This window comes from Mesoplodon mirus (assembly GCF_964341445.2).
Source record: "Mesoplodon mirus genome assembly, chromosome: 12".
Lineage (NCBI taxonomy): Eukaryota > Metazoa > Chordata > Mammalia > Artiodactyla > Ziphiidae > Mesoplodon > Mesoplodon mirus.
Genome location: NC_138988.1, coordinates 93,939,730 through 93,959,006, shown reverse-complemented (window position 1 = coordinate 93,959,006; position 19,277 = coordinate 93,939,730). Strand labels below are relative to the sequence as shown.

General features: G+C 43.9%; 1 protein-coding gene across 4 annotated transcripts in view; it reads right to left on the bottom strand.

Moving 5' to 3' along the window:
- Positions 1–987: 987 nt before the first annotated feature.
- The window catches only part of ATXN1 (ataxin 1), a 406,640-nt gene continuing 388,350 nt past the window's right edge, over positions 988–19,277 (bottom strand). For all 4 annotated transcript variants that reach the window (XM_082638844.1, XM_082638846.1, XM_082638845.1 and 1 more), the window contains one exon: positions 988–7,631. In XM_082638844.1, coding sequence (XP_082494970.1) covers positions 7,101–7,631 — 531 coding nt within the window. In that variant the 3' untranslated portion in view covers positions 988–7,100. The remainder of the gene's footprint in view (positions 7,632–19,277) is intronic.

Sequence of the window (19,277 nt, the reverse complement as noted above, 5' to 3'; positions counted from 1 at the left end):
TTATTAGTACGAGTATACTGAAACAATAAACTTGTACTGGTATACAGACAATTTATTTAAAACAATTTTGTTCAAATTTTGAATCAAACATTGTTTTATTATAATAATGAAATAATTTCTACCTAGAAAACCTGCAAGCACCATCAAAGAAAGGGACCATAAAATTCAATAAACAGACTCGAGTGTATCCTACAAATAGACACACCACGATTAGAAAATAGAATATGAATTCTTCCATTTTTTTTAATATTTGTTTTAAAAAAGCTAGTGCAAGTACAATATTTTACACTGGAATTACAGAGAGTATGCACGCATATGGAAAAAAGTTCTCCTGTCACAATAAAAGCTCTTAACTATGTATGCACTTAAAATTTTCTTTTCAATAAGGTGCAAAACATCATTCCTTCCCTAGTTCTCCTCTGTACTGGCCATGTCAGTCTGATAGTGCCCTCAGAGTTCTAGTGTCTCTTTTCCCTTGGCCGGTGGGAGGCGTATGATGGGGAGGTTGGTGGGTCGTGAGCTGATATTAAAAAATACAACAGTGTGACTCTCAGAGATGGCTCTGGGACCAGGACCCCACTGGCTAGAAATTAGGACTCTCATCTTAACCGAAGGCCACCACGAATACTGGCTGGGCTCAACTGGAGCCTTTCAGCTGACACTGATTTGGGTTTACAGGGAGCAGTGAAGGCTGAGGAGGAAGAAACCTCCCCGAAAGGCCAAAAGGGCAGTTATTCACAGAACTGAATGCACAGGTATCAAGTTTAATGTTCACTGACTAAAGAATTCACCCCACTCCTGGACCGGATGATTTACGAGTAGGTGGTTCATGTAAGAAGCAGAGGAAACCTACACACCCAGCTTGGTAACCACTCAGATTTGCTATTCCAGAGGACAGACTGTTACCTCGGCAAGGATGACTGTAAACAGCGCTTCCAAAGGGGGCCTTCAGACTGGCCATGGAAAAGGAGACTGGCTCATCGGCCATCCCAACAGCAAACGAACAAACTAAAGGGAAAGAAAACTTGGGTGAAATCTCCAATTATCTGCAGTGGAAGACTGGAGTCCTTTCAGATAAGAAAAGTGACGGAAATCCTTAAGAGACGGTTACTGTATAGATACTACCTATTGGCCAAAGCACTTAATACAGCTGAACCATTTGTATGCGAGTCATGAGGATACGAAAAACTGAAGCCACTGTTCCCTCCCGCCATCGTACAGGTAAATGTCAGCTACCAGGAACATCGCATGTAACAGTAAGGGAAGGGCTGAGATTCTGAATTTAAGAATTAGAGGGAGATTCGCTCAGTATCCCCCCCCAGCTGTCCCGTTTCTGCTGGCTAACTTGATTTCTGGACAGAATATGACTTCTGAGAAGTTGCTCCACATTTATTTTGGCCTCTTAATAGGAAAGAAAAGATAAAAACCAAAGTAAAACAAGGCATTTCAACTGAAATCCTTGTTTTACCCCACCCCCCATTGAACTGAGGTGTTGGGGGGAAAGAAGGCTGAACGTTTTTTTTGTGTGTCCTCATAATGAGTCCTGTTTTCTTGGTAGCTAGGATCCCTTGTTACAAACACTTCTTGTTCAGAATTATATTCTTTGGGTTTATTGGAACAGGAAGTGCTGAAAATGTCAATCATCATCTCTGAAGAAAAAGGAGTTGCAATGGCTTAAGAGTTTAAGTAAGAAGGGAGCTCAGAGAAGTACTTTCGGCATAGGAATGAACAGTATTCTCAAATTGCAGAATACAGAGTTACTCTCCCTCAGAAGAGGGTTCTATGTAACAGAAACATAGAGGAAGCATAGGTATAGTTGAAGAGCCTTTTACGTAGTAATTCTTCCAGGCCATAACCATACAAATCTGATCATTTAGACATGACACATTTCTATATACAAAAAAAACATGTAACTTTCAACCTTTGTGTTTTTTTTTTTTACAAACAAGGTATGAAACTCATTGTTTCAACAGATCCATATCTTTCAAACACTGAATGAATCATTTCGACATTCATTTTTCTTTTGTGCAATTTTTAAAAACATTACCTGTACTCCTCAAAGTGAGTGCTTCAAAGTTTTTTGTCTTCAGCTTCTCAAATTAGGTGTACATTAAAAAAAAAAATCCCACAAGGTATAGTGCTACAAGAAAAGATCCTATCAGTAAGGTAACATATTTGAAGCGAGGTCATCTATGTAAAAGAAATCTCAGCTCCGGAGTAGAGGTGTGCAAACAGTTTGGAGTTTCCCTATCAACAGAAACACAACACTGTCCATGGAAAAAAAGAGGAAACCAACCCAACACAATGACATATGCATGTGCTTTATAAAAAAGTATATCCTCTGTATAGTTATTACTGGATGTGTTCTTAAAATTCTCTATTTCAGAAATTCTGGGTTGAAAACAAGGAGAAGCAAAGACCTCCACTTCACTTTAAAAACCAAAAAGCATAATTCCCTTTGCTTTCACATCACCCCGAAGAAGCTGGATTGGGCCACAGAGACCGCTGGCCCTTTTTTCACCTGGGATCATCACGGGTGACTAGGAGATAGGAAGTGCAAAGGGTTTTAGGAGAAAAGAGACCCCGGCTTGTCGAGCTGCTTGCAGTTCATGAAACGGTGGCCATGACAACCAACACAGCTCAAAAAGCCTGGCCTCCAGTCCACAGAGCTCTGCTTCTGCACCCAGATCTGAAATAGCATGGCATTAGTGTCTTCAAAAGCATTTGAGATTCTTTTTCTCTCTCTATGAAATAGGTTTCCTTAGTAGTCACAGATGTTAAAGGGTATTATCAATTGTTTCCTTAAAAAAAAAAAATTCCAAAGCTACACAACAAAAAATAAATTTTGGCAACGTATTTCAGTAAAGATCAAACTATGTGCAAAGAGAGGATTTTATGATTACTAGGAGCTACTGTTCATCGTGAACATGCAGCATTATATTGCAATATATGCAGTATCTAAGGAGAAATCCACAAGATGCAGGAAATCCAAACATTCCTTGAAGTTGTACATCCCTACTCCAGAACAGTCAAAGTGCTGCTTCTGGACACACCAGTGTACCACACACACGCCAGCCCCGTCCCTGAGTTAGAGGTGTGAAAGGTTCCGCAGAGTTCCTTAGAGGGGAGAAGGAGGAGTGCTGCCGCTTCCCGGTGGGGGACAAAACCCAACACACTCACTTAACAGAACACAAAGGGTCATGATTCAGAGTGAGAGATGGGATTGACGACAGCAATGAAAAATAACATCATCCCAAAACAAACTGGGTGAGTTGGAAAAGACAAACAATTGACCAACATAGAAAATTATCCTGAACGTCCAAATGAAAAAGCAATGTTGGATTTCCACTTTAAAAGATTTGAGGTAAGTGGCATCCATCTCTGTGTCCCCACCTCACCCCCAATGTGGCCCAGACAAACTGAAATAATTCTTAAGTTAAAACATTCTAAGGAAGGAACAGTCATTTTATATATTTAGAAATCCCTATAAAGAGAGGTTCTTGTTTGTTGGTTAATTGTTATTTTTTTTTTCTTTTCGCCCTGACTAATTTCTTGGTGATTGTGTTCCACTGTAAACGCAAAAGGCCTGCAGTTATTAGTTTCAAAATGGAAAACAGGAAAGAAAGAAGAACGAAAGACGGGTTCAGTAAATATTGCAAAGTGGACACAGTACAGAGGCACATGGCTGATCCTCGTTAAGCTGCACGGCATGGAAGGGTTTCTATGCCTGTCATTGTTAGGTCGGCTACGCAGGCGCAGTGACAAAGGCTGCTCTGGGAGCCTTGGGGCTCGCCAACGTCTGCAGACAAGAGGAGGCCCCTGTCCTCTGGATGTTCTATTTGAAGAGAGAGCTGCCACAAAGGAGTGGTGACCATTGTTCGCAGGTGGCCCCTTCCGTAGCCACTGGCCGGACGCTTGGAAGGCGCGCACACGGCGGGCCACGCTTCCTGCCCACACCCAGAGGCTCGGCTCGAAGTCTCAAGGACACAGACCTGCCCACTCGCGGAAAAGATCGTGGAACATGGATTGATCCTGGCACTATTGCTCCAGAGTGTGCCTCAGAAAGGACTCTGACTCCCTCCTGTGTGCACTGCACATTCACTACTCCTCGCGGTGACGGGGGAAGTGCCGTTCTCCCCCTCCACCTCCTTTGCTTGCCCTTTCTGCAACAAGGCGACAGACAGGGCTCCCGAAAGAAAGCTCCCTGCCCCAGGATTGGGCATCCGCAGCAGGGCAAACGCGCAGCAGGAGGCCCTCCCCTTCCTGGCTCCTTCCTTCCAGCCCTTCTCTGGCCAGAACAGGAAAGAGGGACCGAGTAAGGAAAAAGCCAAAAGGGTCTGAGCTTCCTCTAGAGCACACTGGTCAGACTCTATTGGCACGGAAAATATTGCACATGCTAAAGAAGCAAGAAAGTGAAATGGGACAATGTTTAGAAAGAACCAATTATTTGATAATTCCTATACCTGAAATAGAAGCACAAAAACGATGATGATGTTCCTATTGCTCCAAAACCATGTTATGTTTTCCCATTTTAGTGTTGGAGGTGTGGATCCAGTTAGTTCGATACTCGCAAGAAGCCAAAAGGTGGTGGGTGTTTCTCTGAGTCCACATGAGTTCCTGTAACTAGTAGTACTGGTGAGGACGACGTCCATGATGGCAGCCCCGTATTCCTCTTACCATCAACACAAAAAGAAAAACAAAGCCTAATAATTGCAAGTGCCCTGAGCAGAATATATGGAAGATTAAGCAAGTTCTCTGAACAGAGACATTTTAAAAAATACAGCACTAAATAAGCAATATGACTGCAAGAATGGACTCACCCAGCTCTCTGCTAGCATGCTGAGAGGGTAATGAAAATCAAAGAAAGTCAAGGACTGGATCTAGCTATTCTAAACCTATTGCAGTGTTTTTGGTACACCCCAGAAAATGGTTTGTAAAAATCAATAGTTCTGCTGAGAGCTAAATGTGAATACTAGATAGCCAAAATGTGGGTTGACATTAGAATTTTTGTTTAATTTGTGAAATGGAAAAAGTACTGTTCTCAATGGTAAAAGAAAAATCAGGTATTTGTTCAGATAAGTTGCAGCCATTCCAAGTAAGAATATTTAAAAATTTCTCCCTCCTTATAAAACTTTTTTTTTTTAAAGCACTTTAAAATGCACACTCAAAACCCACAAACAATATTTCAGATCTCTGGGAATGAAAGGTTTCAACTGTGAAATACCCTTTCTGGGTTTGTACCAAACATTAAATCTTGATTTGATTTCAGATGGAAAAATAAAAGTCATTCTGAAAATAACATCGGTAAAAACAACAATAAAGTCATCGTTTTTTTAAAAAAAAACTTGCTCACATACATAAATGTCTTTATGGAAAACTCTCTCAATGAATCTGAAGAAAATTCTCAGAGTTGTCCTGCTAAGACCTGGTTTTATGTGACAGATGCGGTAAGAAGACCAAAATGAATTCTGAAAGGAACATAACCTTATAAAATGGCCTAGAGTTTAGGCAGGTTAGAAAGTAATTTTGCTACATTTATTTATGCTCGTTCAGTCCCCCAAACCTTTCCCACAATGTTATTGGATAAAAACTGCAGGAATATCACACAAATTATAAACTCAAGATGTGCAAATCGCAAGGTTCTTTAAAAGTTCGTCTTAAAAAGAAAAACACTGGACAAAAGTGAGTATTCTTTTTTCCATCCCTTTCCTCTCAGTTCCTCTGCCAGCTCTGCATATGCTTTTAATTCCTTCTCAAACATCAAAGTGAAGAGTGCCTCCTGTCAGGCTGTACTTGGTGGTCATTCATTGTCACATACTAGTTCAAAATTCACATTCATCCCATTAAACCACATTGAAACTTTCAACATCTTGCTCCGTGAGAAACTCTGCAGAGCTGAAATGTAGTTACAGTGTTGAAAAAAAAAGAAAGCAACTTAGTTTTTCTTCCCAAAGAGTTTAAAGTGAGATACAGTACTTGTTGAACGAGAGACCAAGATGCTTGGTAATAAAGTGTGAACAGCATTTTAAGTGCTTAGAGATAGTAATATATATGCTTATCTTCAAAATCTAATTCCTCACGTCACACTGGAATCTGAAAAAAGTGGCACCCGAGTTGTCCATAGTCATGAACTATAAACAGTACTAGAGTTAAAAGACAGAAGATTTGCAAACCCAATGCGAAGAGCTTCCGTGGCTCTCTTGAAGGGCAGTTTGTGTCTATCTCTTGGGAGTGAAGTCAATGCAATTAACCTGATTGGTTTTCCTAACACTGCACAGAGACCAGGGTGGGTTTCACTCTCCGCCACCTCTGCTGCCCACCACCCCCCGGGTGCGGAGCGATGGCGGCAGGGGCTGCCCTGCCCACCACGATGCCCTGGAGACATCACTGCACTAGTAAAGCAGAAACGAAATCCCACGGGTGGCAGTTGCTCTTTAAAAAAATATCAGTGCAGTCAGGCCCCATGGGGGGAATATATATCTCTATGATTAAAAGTCGCTTTTATTGTAAAATATGTTGGAGGAAAAAAAATGTTCTTTTACACGGTTAGTTTTCCATCTGCTGTCTGACGGCCTCTCTGGGATGCCCTGAACCTGGGGTCCTGATGCTGATTTTGCACGTGAGAACCTCATGAGGACATTCCCCTGGACCTCCAATCCCGTGCTGAGAGCAAGAGAGAGGGAGGCAGAGAGAAAGAGACCCTCACCTGCCGTGGCACCCGGGCACCCTCACTTGCACGCACGCACGCACCCCCTGCAGCCCGTTGTCCCGAAACCGGGAGAAGTCGGCACCCCATGGGTGCATCTGCACTGCTAGAAAAGGCAGGCACCATGGGGCCACGTTCATTTCCACCAGGACGCCCGCCTAGAGCCCGGGCTGGACCTGCCCCAGACCCTGCCTGCCCACCCGCTGAGAGACACGCGTGGAAAAAGCATATGCACCATCTCCTGCCCAACCCCCGCTGTAACTCTAAGGACAAGGTTATAACAGAACCCTAAAGTAAGAGGATAACATGTAAATACTGTGTTATTTAGCCTACAGTACAGTAATCTGGATACAAATGATAAAGGAGGACCAGATTTCCTTTCCCCACACGGCCTCTACTTGCCTACATTAGAGCGGCCTTCAATGCAAATCTTAACCTCCTGAGAAATGAGAGAAGGCTTAGGAAGAGTCAAAGGTGGCTCGTCTTCCGACTTCTCCAGTTTGCGGCTCTCCGGCGCCGACCACCTCCTCTTCCTCGTGGCCGCGGGCTTGCTGGGTTCTATTTTGGTGAGCAAGGGCACGGCAGGCAATCCAATTTTTTCTGGAAACTTCAGTTCGCCATTCTCAGAGAGCATCTGGGCACTTCCCTGATTGATCCCGTTTTCCTGCTCGGCGTACCTGTGTCTACTGCCCGCGAGGCCGTCGGTCTTTGAGTGCTTCAGCAGGACACTGGCGGGGTCCACGGCCTGGCCCTTTTTAACAGAGCCATTCTTCAGGTTCTTGAGGGTGAGCGAGATACAGACATCCCCAACGGAGAGTTTAGAACACGGCAAATCAAAGAGCTGGCTGGTTCTCTCCGGGCAACAGGATGACCAGCCCTGTCCAAACACAAAAAAAGGATACTCTACCAAAACTTCCACGCTGACCTGTGGGAACAGTGAGAGACAGGGAGAGGGAAGGGAAGGAAGAAATGAAGACATTTTATTCTTGTTTCATTGTATACATTACACGTACAAAGACATACACACGCATAGGTGAATGGAAAAAAATAAGACTCAGTTCCCCAAACCTCCTCCACCAACAGATGCAAGTGAGGCTCTTAACTTTCTGCTGTACCTGTACTTACCGTATATAGATGTTGGGTAGAAGCCGGTAGAAGTCCATTCAGTATTCAAAATGTCGTTTTACTGTTTATCAGCTCTACAGCTGGTCTCCATTAAAACAAGTCAGTGGAGCCCCAAGGATGAGGGAACACCTACTTAGTGTTCACCACTGGGCTAGCCGCTGCACGTGACTCAAGCCCAAGGTATATTCTTGTGGCTTATTAGCTCACTGGACAGATGCTGTTCTCGTGTATAACAGGGCTGAATACGGATCAGAGTTAGATTGTATTTAAGCACCATAAGGCAGGCACTTATGTGCTCATCACTGTGTCCCTGGCCCCTAAAAGAGTACCTGGCACATGGTCGAAACTTAATATTTACTGGATAAATGAATGTGTGCGTACTCTAGGAATTTAGGGGGAGCAGAATCAGTGAGGGCTGGAGAAAGCAGGGAGGGCTTTCCCAGGACCCCAAGGATGGGCAGGATTTGGAGGGGTTTGAGGGTGAAATGAATACAGACAGCTCAAGGGCTTGGCCCATCTACATGGGCAAGCCCCAGGTACTCAAGTCAGTCTCTCTTTTGTTTGAAAAACAAGTATCAAAAGCAGGGGAAGCCCAGTATCCTTTCAATATCTGCCATTTTCTCTAGGCTACTATGTGCCGTTCACTGTGATGAATTTCAATACATTGAAAACAATAGTCTTGGTCACAAAGGAGTTCACAATCCAATGGGCAAGAGAGGCACATGAACAATAGCTGCCAATCAATGTGGCGAGTGTGGTCACAGAGTGGGGCTCTAATACTTTGCACGGGATTAAGCTGTTGGAGGGCAGAGGAAAGGCATGGAAGAGGTGAGGAAGGAAGTCTTTTGGGATGAGGATACACTGTGCTGAGTTTTAAAAAACCGTGGGCCTGGAGGAGAGAGGAATGACTGCAAGGAGAAGACATTCCTGGAAGTAGGGATATGTGAACAAAGGCAAGGAGGTGGTCTGTGTAGGGACTTGCAAACTTCCAGCGCAAGCATTACTACTGACATTAAACCAAGTTGAAATGCACTTGAGGTGTGAACAGTTTAATTTTCATAGACATTTAATTTCTTCAACTTTATGCTATATAGAAAAGAAAAAGAGAAGAATGAAGTAGTTTTAAACAGTCAGTTTTCAATGGCTTTTGTAGATGTAGTAGACCAGTTAATTTGGACCAACCTTCCTGATGAGGACAACTAAATACTCTAAACAAAAAAATCTCTGGACAAAATGTAAAAGAAATATGTTTTTCTTATGGCAGTAGACACAAAATATGACAGTAAAAAGGTCATTGGGTCAGGATCAGGAAAGGGTGTTGGCCAGAGATTTGAACCTGGTGTTTGATGCTATTTCCCCCTAAGGATATGTGTACATTCCAAAGTGGGGCAGTTAAAGTGGGCTTTGGGTAATCTCAAGAGCATGGGAGGTGGGTTTCAGGGGGCAGGGAATGGAATTCAGGGTAAGCCACAGGAGGGTGCTCCCTCAAAGCACTGAATTCCAGAAATAAGGTGGAGCAGAAGCAGACAGTTCCTCTCAATGTCTGAAGCTCAGGTTTTAATCATCTCATTCATCCCTAAACTTAAATTAAGGTCTTGAATTATTTCCACAATTTTTCAAATAAAAGACGTTCAATTAAAAAAGGGGGAGGAGGTCCATGAGTAGATGAGATGAATAAAAACCAGCAGAAACAACAGATACTATAAACAGACCCACAGGGGCTTCTAATATAGAGTCACCAAATGTAGACTTTAAAATGACTATGTTTACAATATTTAAGGAGATCAAAGACAAAGTTGAGGATTCTGATAGAGAACTAGAATCTATTTTTTTAAAAGATCCATAGAAATTCTAGAATGAAAAAAATATACAGCCACTAAAATCAAGAATGCAATGGATTTTCCCACAGAATAAACATGGTTTAAGAGAGAATTAGTGAACCGGATTTTTTAATTATAGAGATTTAGAAGAAACCATACAGAATAAAACACAAAGACAAAAGGATGGCTAATACAGAGGAAAGGGTATGAGACATAGAAGACTCATTAAGAAGACCTAACAGACACATAATTTGAATCCTACAAGGAGGAGAGAGAGAAGATAATGGCTAAGAATTTTCTGATACTGATAAGAGACAATAAACCACAGATTCAAGAAGGTCTAAACACCAAGCAGGAAAAATAAAAGGAAATTCTCACCTCAGCAGGTCATAGTTTAACTGCTGTAAATCAAAGTCAGGAAAAGAAAATCTTAAAAGCCCCCAGAACAAAATATGCATTACATCCAAATAAGCAACAGTTAAATTTATAGTTGACTTCTCAATAAAAATAATAGAAGCTAGAAGACAATGGAATATCTTTAAAGTATTGAAGAAGAACTGCCAACCAAGACTTCTACACTGAGCAAAAAGATCCTTCAAGAATGAAGGCAAAATAAAGACATTTTTTCAGATAAATAATAATTGAGAGAATTCACCATCAACAGATCTGCATTAAAGAGAATACTAAAGAGTTCTTCAGGTAGAGGAAAAATGAATCTAGATGGAAGTTTGCAGATGCAGGGAGGAATGAAGAACAATGAAAATGGTAGATGTGGGCCTCCCTGGTGGCGCAGTGGTTGAGAGTCCGCCTGCCGATGCAGGGGATACGGGTTCGTGCCCCGGTCTGGGAGGATCCCATATGCCGCGGAGCGGCTGGGCCCGTGAGCCATGGCCGCTGGGCCTGCGCATCCGGAGCCTGTGCTCCGCAACGGGGGAGGCCACAACAGTGAGAGGCCCACATACCGCAAAAAAAAAAAAAAAAAAAAAAAAAAGAAAATGGTAGATGTGTGAGCAAATTAAAATAATACGGTTGTCCCTCAGTATCCACAGGAGATTTGTTCTAGGACTCCCCAAGTATACCATAATCCAAGGATGCTCAATCCATTATATAAAATGGCACCAGTATTTGCGTATAACCTACGCACATCCTCTGTATACCTTAAATCATCTACATTACTTAAAATACAATGTAAATGCTACGTAAATAGTTGCCTGGGAACTATTCAAGTTTGGGGAAATTCAAGTTTTGCTTTTTGGAACTTTCTAGAATTTTTTGCCCATAAATATTTTCAATCTGTGGTTGGTTGAATCCGCAGATGTGGAATCCACAGATATGGAGAGCTGACTGTATTGACTAAATACAAGAATATTGAAAATGTTGCTGAATTTCATACACAGGCACACATACAGAAACAAAGAATTAAAATATCCCACTTTAAATGTAGTGAATTTCCATGTAATTTACATGGATTGTGGCTTTTCTACTTAACCTCTTTATCTTTTTTTGATAGTATGATTAATCCAGTTTTAGACACACTTTTTGAATGGTATACTTTATTTGCTCCATAGAAGACCTAAGTGTTTTTAGAGAAAACAACTAGAATGAATTTATATGGAAGCCTATTACTATAGTGCGTGTGTGAGCATGAGCCCATATAAATGTGCACGTTATCAGGGGAAAATTTCATTGTCCTGGGTTATCTTAATAATGTAAAGAGAATGAAAAATTTTTGAGTTTCTACTATCTGTCAAACATTCAGGTACCCCTTTACAAAAAGCATTTTGTTTGATACAATATACTAAGTGAGAAAAATACCACTGTTCTAATTTGACAAATAAGGAACTATAGTTTCAGAGAGATTAAATCACTTGCCTAACGTCATGACTATATACTGATGGAGTTGGAATTTAATCCCTGTCTCTTTGGCCCCCAAACCCATTTTCTTTTTCCTATGTTCCTGATCTCTGCCCCTGTGAACAAAGGTATCGTAATACCATCAGAAGACACGAACTTAACATTTCCACTACTCCAAAAGTGGGGAATGTTACTTGAAATAAATAGGATCCAATGACCTGAGGTCGTGGATTTTTTTCATGATACAAAAAATTGTGAAATAGCATCAGCCTTATTACATCTACTATGCAAATCAAGTCTCTCTATATAAGTGTCATGAGGCTGATACAGAACTACATTCACATCACACATATATATTTGCATGTACATACGTACAAATATACTTACAAGTAATAGTATCAGATGGGGATACCAACTGAGTTCCAAGTGGGAGGACCAACCTGGAGCTGGCTCCATAAATCCTGTCCCAAACCTCTGAAAGCCATTAACATCATACACTGAGCAGAGGGAACAAATCCTACTTCAAGTGGCGACTGTTTGTCTGCATTTCCTAGATGATCCCGGGCTCTTGGGCAGAGTCTCACTGACAGACAGCCCAACACCTACTAACGAACAAGTTCTTGCTGTGTGAGCCATATTATACACATTCCTCAGAGCAGCCAATATTCATGTTCTGAAAATAACTTCTGCTGTGTACAAATCTATTCGAAGACTTTTACATGTTGCCAAGTATCTGCAGACTCACTAAGAAGAAATGGCTTCAAAGCCTTTGTGACAAGTAACCTTACTGATGATTCCGTAAGCTGTGATATAGATGCACATCCTCCCCATTACATACACCATATTTGGGGGCATTTTGAAAGCCCTTCATTATCCCCCAAACTATGAAGGCAGGTCTTAGAGTTAAATGCTGTGAGATGGTCGATAGCTTGAACAGCCTACCTAAACATTCATGAAAGAAAAGTGATGGGGAGAGAGAGAATACATGAGAGGTGCGCTGAAAGGAGCCAATGATAATGGGATTTATTTTAACCTAGAGAACTTCGGGGAAATTTCCTCTGTCACTTCAAAGGCTTGCCTTTGGTCCCTTCCTCCTAAATTCTGGCTTTGTCTTCTCTCAAAAGTGATCTGCCATTCTGGGAAAAGAATGCCACCCCCTCAGCTGGGTCTGCACAAATCAGGAGCAAAAGATTCAGATAAATCTGCTCGTTGTAAGCAGTGGACTGGATGGCTCAGGGCACATGTTATTTTTCTCCTAATTATTCACCCTCGCTAATATTTATCCTCATGAATATTCTCCCCACCCTAATTATGTAGCCTGAATTATCTAGATAATGCACTTTTTTTTTTGGTCTGCATATATGTGAACTAAAGAAAGTTTTTGCCCTTTCATTGGTAAAAGTTAAACTCTTGTTGCATATATCTCAAATAAGCACACGAAAGTAAGTCATACTAAATCTATTTCAATTTTGTATTTAGGTTTGTCAGAAGGACATAAACATCCTTATAGGTTAACTGATCATTAACAGTTAATGAACAAATCATACCAACAGATTTTTCAGTGAGAATGTATATGGTTGGGTCTGTCCTCTTGAAACTCCCTTGGAGAGGAACATTATCTGCCTCAAAACATGTTGTCAGTGCCAACGGGTACTATTTTGGAGGTGAAACAGAGATGGTAGGATTTTGTGACATGATGTCACTTTAAACCAGAAATGAGTCTGAATTAGTTGAATGTGAGGTCCATGTGGGTCTCCCTCTGGGTGCTAAGAAATATTATTGTGTTCACACTTGAGGTTTTGCAGTTTTAATAAAGTTCAAAATGTAACACTGAGCACCTGCGAAGTGTTAGGGACTTACTGTTTAAGACCTAGTACTTGCCTTCAGTAAGAAGCCAGAACATGTACGCAAAACAAGTAACTTCACCAGGGCGTATGTGGATACTGGCAACCATGTTACCTGGTGATGTCCACTTGGATATCTATGGGCAACTCAAACTTAACGTGTCCCAAACAGACCTCCTGATATGCCCCTGCCCGCTGGCGCCTCCTGGGTTCCTCCCCACCTCCGGGGGCAGCGTCCCCATTGTTCCAGGGTTCAGGTCAACAGCCTGGGCATCATACTTTACGCGACTCCTTCTCCCAGACCGCACACATCCAAATCACAAGCAAATCGTACCGGTTCTCTCTTGCAACTACAGCTAGAATGAGACCATTTCTCACTGCTTCCACCTCCACAGTCCTGGCCAGGCCAGCTTCTCACAGGGAGAAAAAGCCTCCGTGAATAAGCTTGGCGTGGTCTGCATCCCACCCCCTCCTCCCTGCACTGTAGTGACACTGGTCCCCCTGTTGGTCCTTTCACTCCACAACACTCGTGCCTCTGGGTCTGTGCATCTGCTATTCCCTCCACGTGGAGTCCGTTCTGGCCTGTGCCCTCCCGTCCCCCTTCTCAGAGACAGAGTCACCGACCACCTATTTAAAATAACTACCCTCCATCCTTATCCTCCCCACCCCCACTAGGCTGCTTTACTTTTTTCCCATAGCACTTATTATCTTTCGATGCATTATTTTGTTTACTTCCATATTTGCCTGTTTCACCTCTTCCCATAAACTCCCATGAGACTATATGTTCCATGGGGGCTGGGATATTGCCTGCTTTGCTCATTGTTCTATCCCCAGGGTATAGAATACTTCCTGCCATGTAATAGGTGCTCAGTACAAATCGGAAAGACTAGTTCTGTGTTTGCCTTCCACGTGTCAAAAACGCCGCAATGGCACTACTGGCCAACAGAGGTCAATGTTTAGACGCTGGAGAGGCTCTGCCTGGCCTTGCTTCCACCAGCCAGGACTAAATTGGGCTTACAATCCTCCCCAGGGAGAGGAGCTGGGTCTCCCTGGGTCTTGCTGCTTAGCCCCCAACAGACAGCTTTCCTGGCTGAGGCATAGCTGCCTCACTCCAATGTTCCCCTGTCAGAGGCTGAGCTCACCCTGATTTCACTGAATCACACTTCAGTTACTTTCTCTCCAATCCTGAGGTTCCTTTTTGCTCTTTCAGCCACACTAATAACCATTAATTCACTTTATGATCTTGTCGGGGTTCAGACAGACCGATTAAACTCCAGTGAAAATAAACTCACGGGGGCAGTACCATACAAAGCCAAAGCACGTTACATAACTCCTGGCAGCTCGACACAGTCCGTTTTTTTTCATCCCGTAAATATATCCTTTTCCAAACACTTTAAGCAGTCTGGAAGATGAAATGGGAGCGTGAATAGCCTTTGTCCTGGTGTCAGCTTGAGGCCCCCCTGCCTTTCATCTCTGGATGTCTTGTATCCAGCACCTCTCTTTTTTAGGGGTGATCACCTCCCATCCTCCTGTGCCCTTTTCCCGCCCTCTTCCTGCTGCTGCAGGCACGCCCGTCGCTCACCACTGCTCCGAAGAAACCTGCCCTCCCCTCCCTCTCTCCAGCCCCGCTAAACCAACTCCTCTAAATCGATCACCTCCAACTTCTATTCAGGATAAAGAAACCAAGACAGGGAGGCAACACATCCTCACTTCTGGGCTGATAATTATTTATTCAATGTCACCTTCCTGTGTTCAGCAAAATTCCTTTAGCTACTTAAAGACTGCTGTATCTAAACAATGCATGCATATACGCATATTTATGCTGTTTGGTTGTACTTTTCAATGATAGATTGGTGCTATGTCTATATACACACATATGTACGTACCACTCAAAGCAAGATATAAAGAAAACAAAACGTCTGTTGCTTAACTTTGTCTCCACTTTCCTTCAGGAGAATCCCTGTTTTCACAAATGCTAAGGGCATCTGTTTTACTAAACGTTTTTGCTTGAGCGTATCACAAATGTACAAATTCTGCCTGCATCTGGGAGTAAGGACATCGCTCAGAAGCTGGGTTTCAGTGATGATATCTTGCTTTTGGTGAAATGATTACATTGGGAATCCCTAACTTTGTCTGCAAGTGAAGTTCTTGGTCCGTTTCACCTGCAGAGAAAAGCCAGTCTGCTTTCCTCGAAGGCCAGTTTGCACAACCACATTCCACACGTCAAGAAAATCAGAGAACCCTGGAGCAAAGACGGAGGGGCTCCATTTACTTCGACGTTGAAAGATCATTAATAAAAACAGTCACACCTCTTCAATCGCGTGTAAGAGCGTCTGTGAGTGTTCTATTTAAAACATCTCATCACATTCGCGCTAAGCCTGACTCAGTCTTTGGTGGAAGCTGTTTCATTGAACCCACATCCCCGCGCAGAGACGCCTCCAAACACAAACCCCACGTGACGGATGAGCTAGGTGCTTCTCACATTGTCACTTGGCTCCCAGGGCCTCCACGGGACCCAAGCAGCAGGTGACCAGGGCAGGTCTGGGGCACGTGGGTCTATCCCACTTGCCCTCCTCCCCTGGGGTCTTAAAATGTGTGCCTGAAGGAACTACGGCATGTTATTTAGGGCTAAAAAGAAATGAGCTCTCAAAGCCACAAAAAGACATGGCAGCACCTTAAACGCATGTTGCCAAGTGAAAGAAGCCAGTCTGAAAAGGCTACATACTTGTAGGAGTCCAACTGCATGACATTCCGGAAAAGGCAGAGATGGAAACAGATCAGTGGTTGCCAGGGGTGTGGGGTGGAGTACCAACAGGTGAAGCACGAAGGATTTTTAGGGTGGGGAAACTAGTTTCTAGGACACTGGTAGGCTGGATGCATGATATTACACATTTATGAAAACCCACAGAATGTACAGCACAGAGTAAACCCTAATGTGAAGTATGGACTTTAGTTAATAACCATGTATCAATTTAGCTTATCAATTGTCACAAGTATACCGCAAAAATGCAAGATTTTAATAACAGGGGAAACTTCAGGTATCTGGGAACTCTCTGCACTTTCTGCTCAATGTTTTGTAAACCTGAAACTACTTCCAACAATAAAGTCTATTTTTTAAAAAGCTATAAACAACAATGGTCCAAGAGAATCTGCTTCAGTAACACACGTAATGGCTTCCCTGGTGGCGCAGTGGTTAAGAATCCGCCTGCTGATGCAGGGGACACGGGTTCGAGCCCTGGTCCGGGAAGATCCCACATGCCGCGGAGCAACTAAGCCCGTGCGCCACAACTACTGAGCCCGTGTGCCTAGAGCCTGTGCTCTGCAACAAGAGAAGAAGCCACTGCAATGAAGAGTAGCCCCCGCTCACCGCAACTAGAGAAAGCCCGTGCGCAGCAACGAAGACCCAACACAGCCAAAAAAAAAAAAAAATCATCTTTGCCTTTAAATAAATAAATAAAAAAAATAACACATGTAAGATCCCCAAGCTGGGGGCACTTACGTCACACACAGGCTAAAGGAGAGCATTTTTCTTCTTTTGTGGGGAGGGGGAGGGAACACAGACACACACACAAAAATGTGTTCGATACCGTTTCTCTGCGGGAGCCTTTCTGGCATTAGAACTGAACGGATTCTCACCAATCACTGGACCCCAGGCCCAGTGATGAGCTTTGCTTTGAGGGAAGCCACTACCTATTTTCTGATTCATTAGGGTTCATGCCCACCAAGCCCTACATGTAAAATGTTTGGCAAGTTGGTTTGCCTTGGCTGCTAAGGGACTATACAGGCTTCTGCGTGGCTTGCATGAGAGCTCTGGCTATTTTTAGGCACCAACTAATCCATTAAACGCATAATGCTGCCACTGATGGCTCACAGAACGCAGCAGTCAAAATAAAAAATAGTGGAATGAAAGAAAAGCCATCAGTAGACATGCAGTGATCACGTCATTATAACACGCTGTAAAAGCGTGCGTGTGCGCACACACACACACACAGGACAGTCGGGAGAAGAAAATGGCACGGAATACTAAGCAGCCACCAAGGAGGTAAAAGGAAGCAGTCACCTTCCTGAATCTGGGACGCGACAGACAGCCCTAATAACAGACGGAGGCCAGCACTCAGGAAAAACGCAGTCAACGCCAAGTGTCACCCCAGAGCAACTCACAGATAAAATGTACTACAGTTCTGACAAAATGTTGTGTACTCTTCAGAAAAGTTGAGCCTGGGAAGAATGAGATGGAGGGGTTGGGTGGCTGCTCAGACAGAACACTGTTTTCCAGATGGAAGCCCAGGGCTCCCCAGGGGGGGCCATCCCGGGCAGGGGGCCCCCCAGTGGGCATGATGCTTAGATCCTCTCTGCAAAAGAAAGGGGCACGAGCCCGTTTCTGCATCGGTCCTCTTACTGATGTGCAGGACTGGACCACCCAACGATACCTCCAGTCCAGCTCACGCTCAGGAAAACGCAGATTGTGTTACAGGCACACAGGCTAGCATGAGGTCACGGAGCCTTCCTCAGAGAAGCAGCAGGATGGGTGCTCCTGGGCCACTCAGGGGAACGTGCCACAGGAACAGAGGCAGCGTAAAATGGCTCACTGTGCTCACTGGAAAAGGTCAGCCTTCTTTCTAGACTTTTCTAAACTGTCTCTCCTTCCATAAACTCTTTGGAGAGAATGAAGTCTTTTATTCATTTTTCAGAAGCTAACCTTTCTCTTCTCAGGGCCAAAGTCACCCAAGTGGAAGCAGGGAAGGGAAACTACCGTTGGCGAGGGCCTACTACGTGCTACCTACTGTGCTGGTTCCTTCAAACGTATTTCCTTTCATTCGTCTGACAACCTTCTTTCTTTGCACTACGACGTAAACCGAATGGAAGGCTCACACGTAATTTGTACCGTGAAGTATGTGTGCACGAATCTGTACATGGTTTGCACAAGCTCCAGAGTGGTGGAGTATAGATTCAGCCTTGGGTCTTTTCGGCTCCAGGTCCTGCATTTTCTGACCAGCTAACCTGCTTCCCACCCAAGCAGACCATGCTCCCTCCTCCAGCCGAATCACACTGGCTCCCACGTTGACGCAGTCACCTGGGGATCCCAGGGACTCGCCACAGACGAAGGAGACCACGGGCGGCTACGAAGAGGCTTCATGTGGCGCACACAGGCTGACAGACAAGGCCTGGGACGCCCCTTTTGTTCTCCCACGGCACCGGGGTGGGGGAACTGGGATGCACGGACGCTTTGCCTGGGCCCAGAAATACTGCACTGGGCAGGACAAAACCACACGGATGGTGACGAACATGCAAAAGCATTTTTCTCCTACGCTGCCTCATCTGGAGCTTCAGCTGGAGACCACCCTGGAGGTGTCTTTCACACAATAATAATTAGGAATTTGGCTCCTGAAAACAACCCCCTCAGTGAAAACTCCCTTGGCTCTATCAGGATGGCTTTCCTTCCAACGAGGTCTACGCGCTGGTTATAAGCATGAAGTCAGCAAAGTTTCCCTTTATGTCCCCGCTTTGGTTTTTGCTTAGTGGATGCTAGTAAATTTTACAAGGGCTGTTCTGCACAGCAGGAAAGCAAGGGATTACAAAAACGAGAGGCAGCCCAAGACATGATCTTGTATAAGGAATCATGTGCCCATTTTAGCGATGAGAAAACCCCCAGCTCTGAGAGGTGAGACCACTTGTCTTGCAGCCAACCAGACCCCAGGCTCGTGGCTTCTCCCCACCAGCCACACTACATTCACCGGGGATGCCCGTGGTTGGTTACGACGTCAAGCATCCCTGTGGTCCTGCTTCCGTGCGGGATTTACGTCTGGGGTCATAAAGCCATCTGTCCTCTAGCAAACCACCCGTTCCTTCCACAACTTCCCCAGTCCAATCTGTGAGTTTGCTAATTAAGTGCAACACTTTGCATGTTTCTAAATCTCCCTGTGGGTG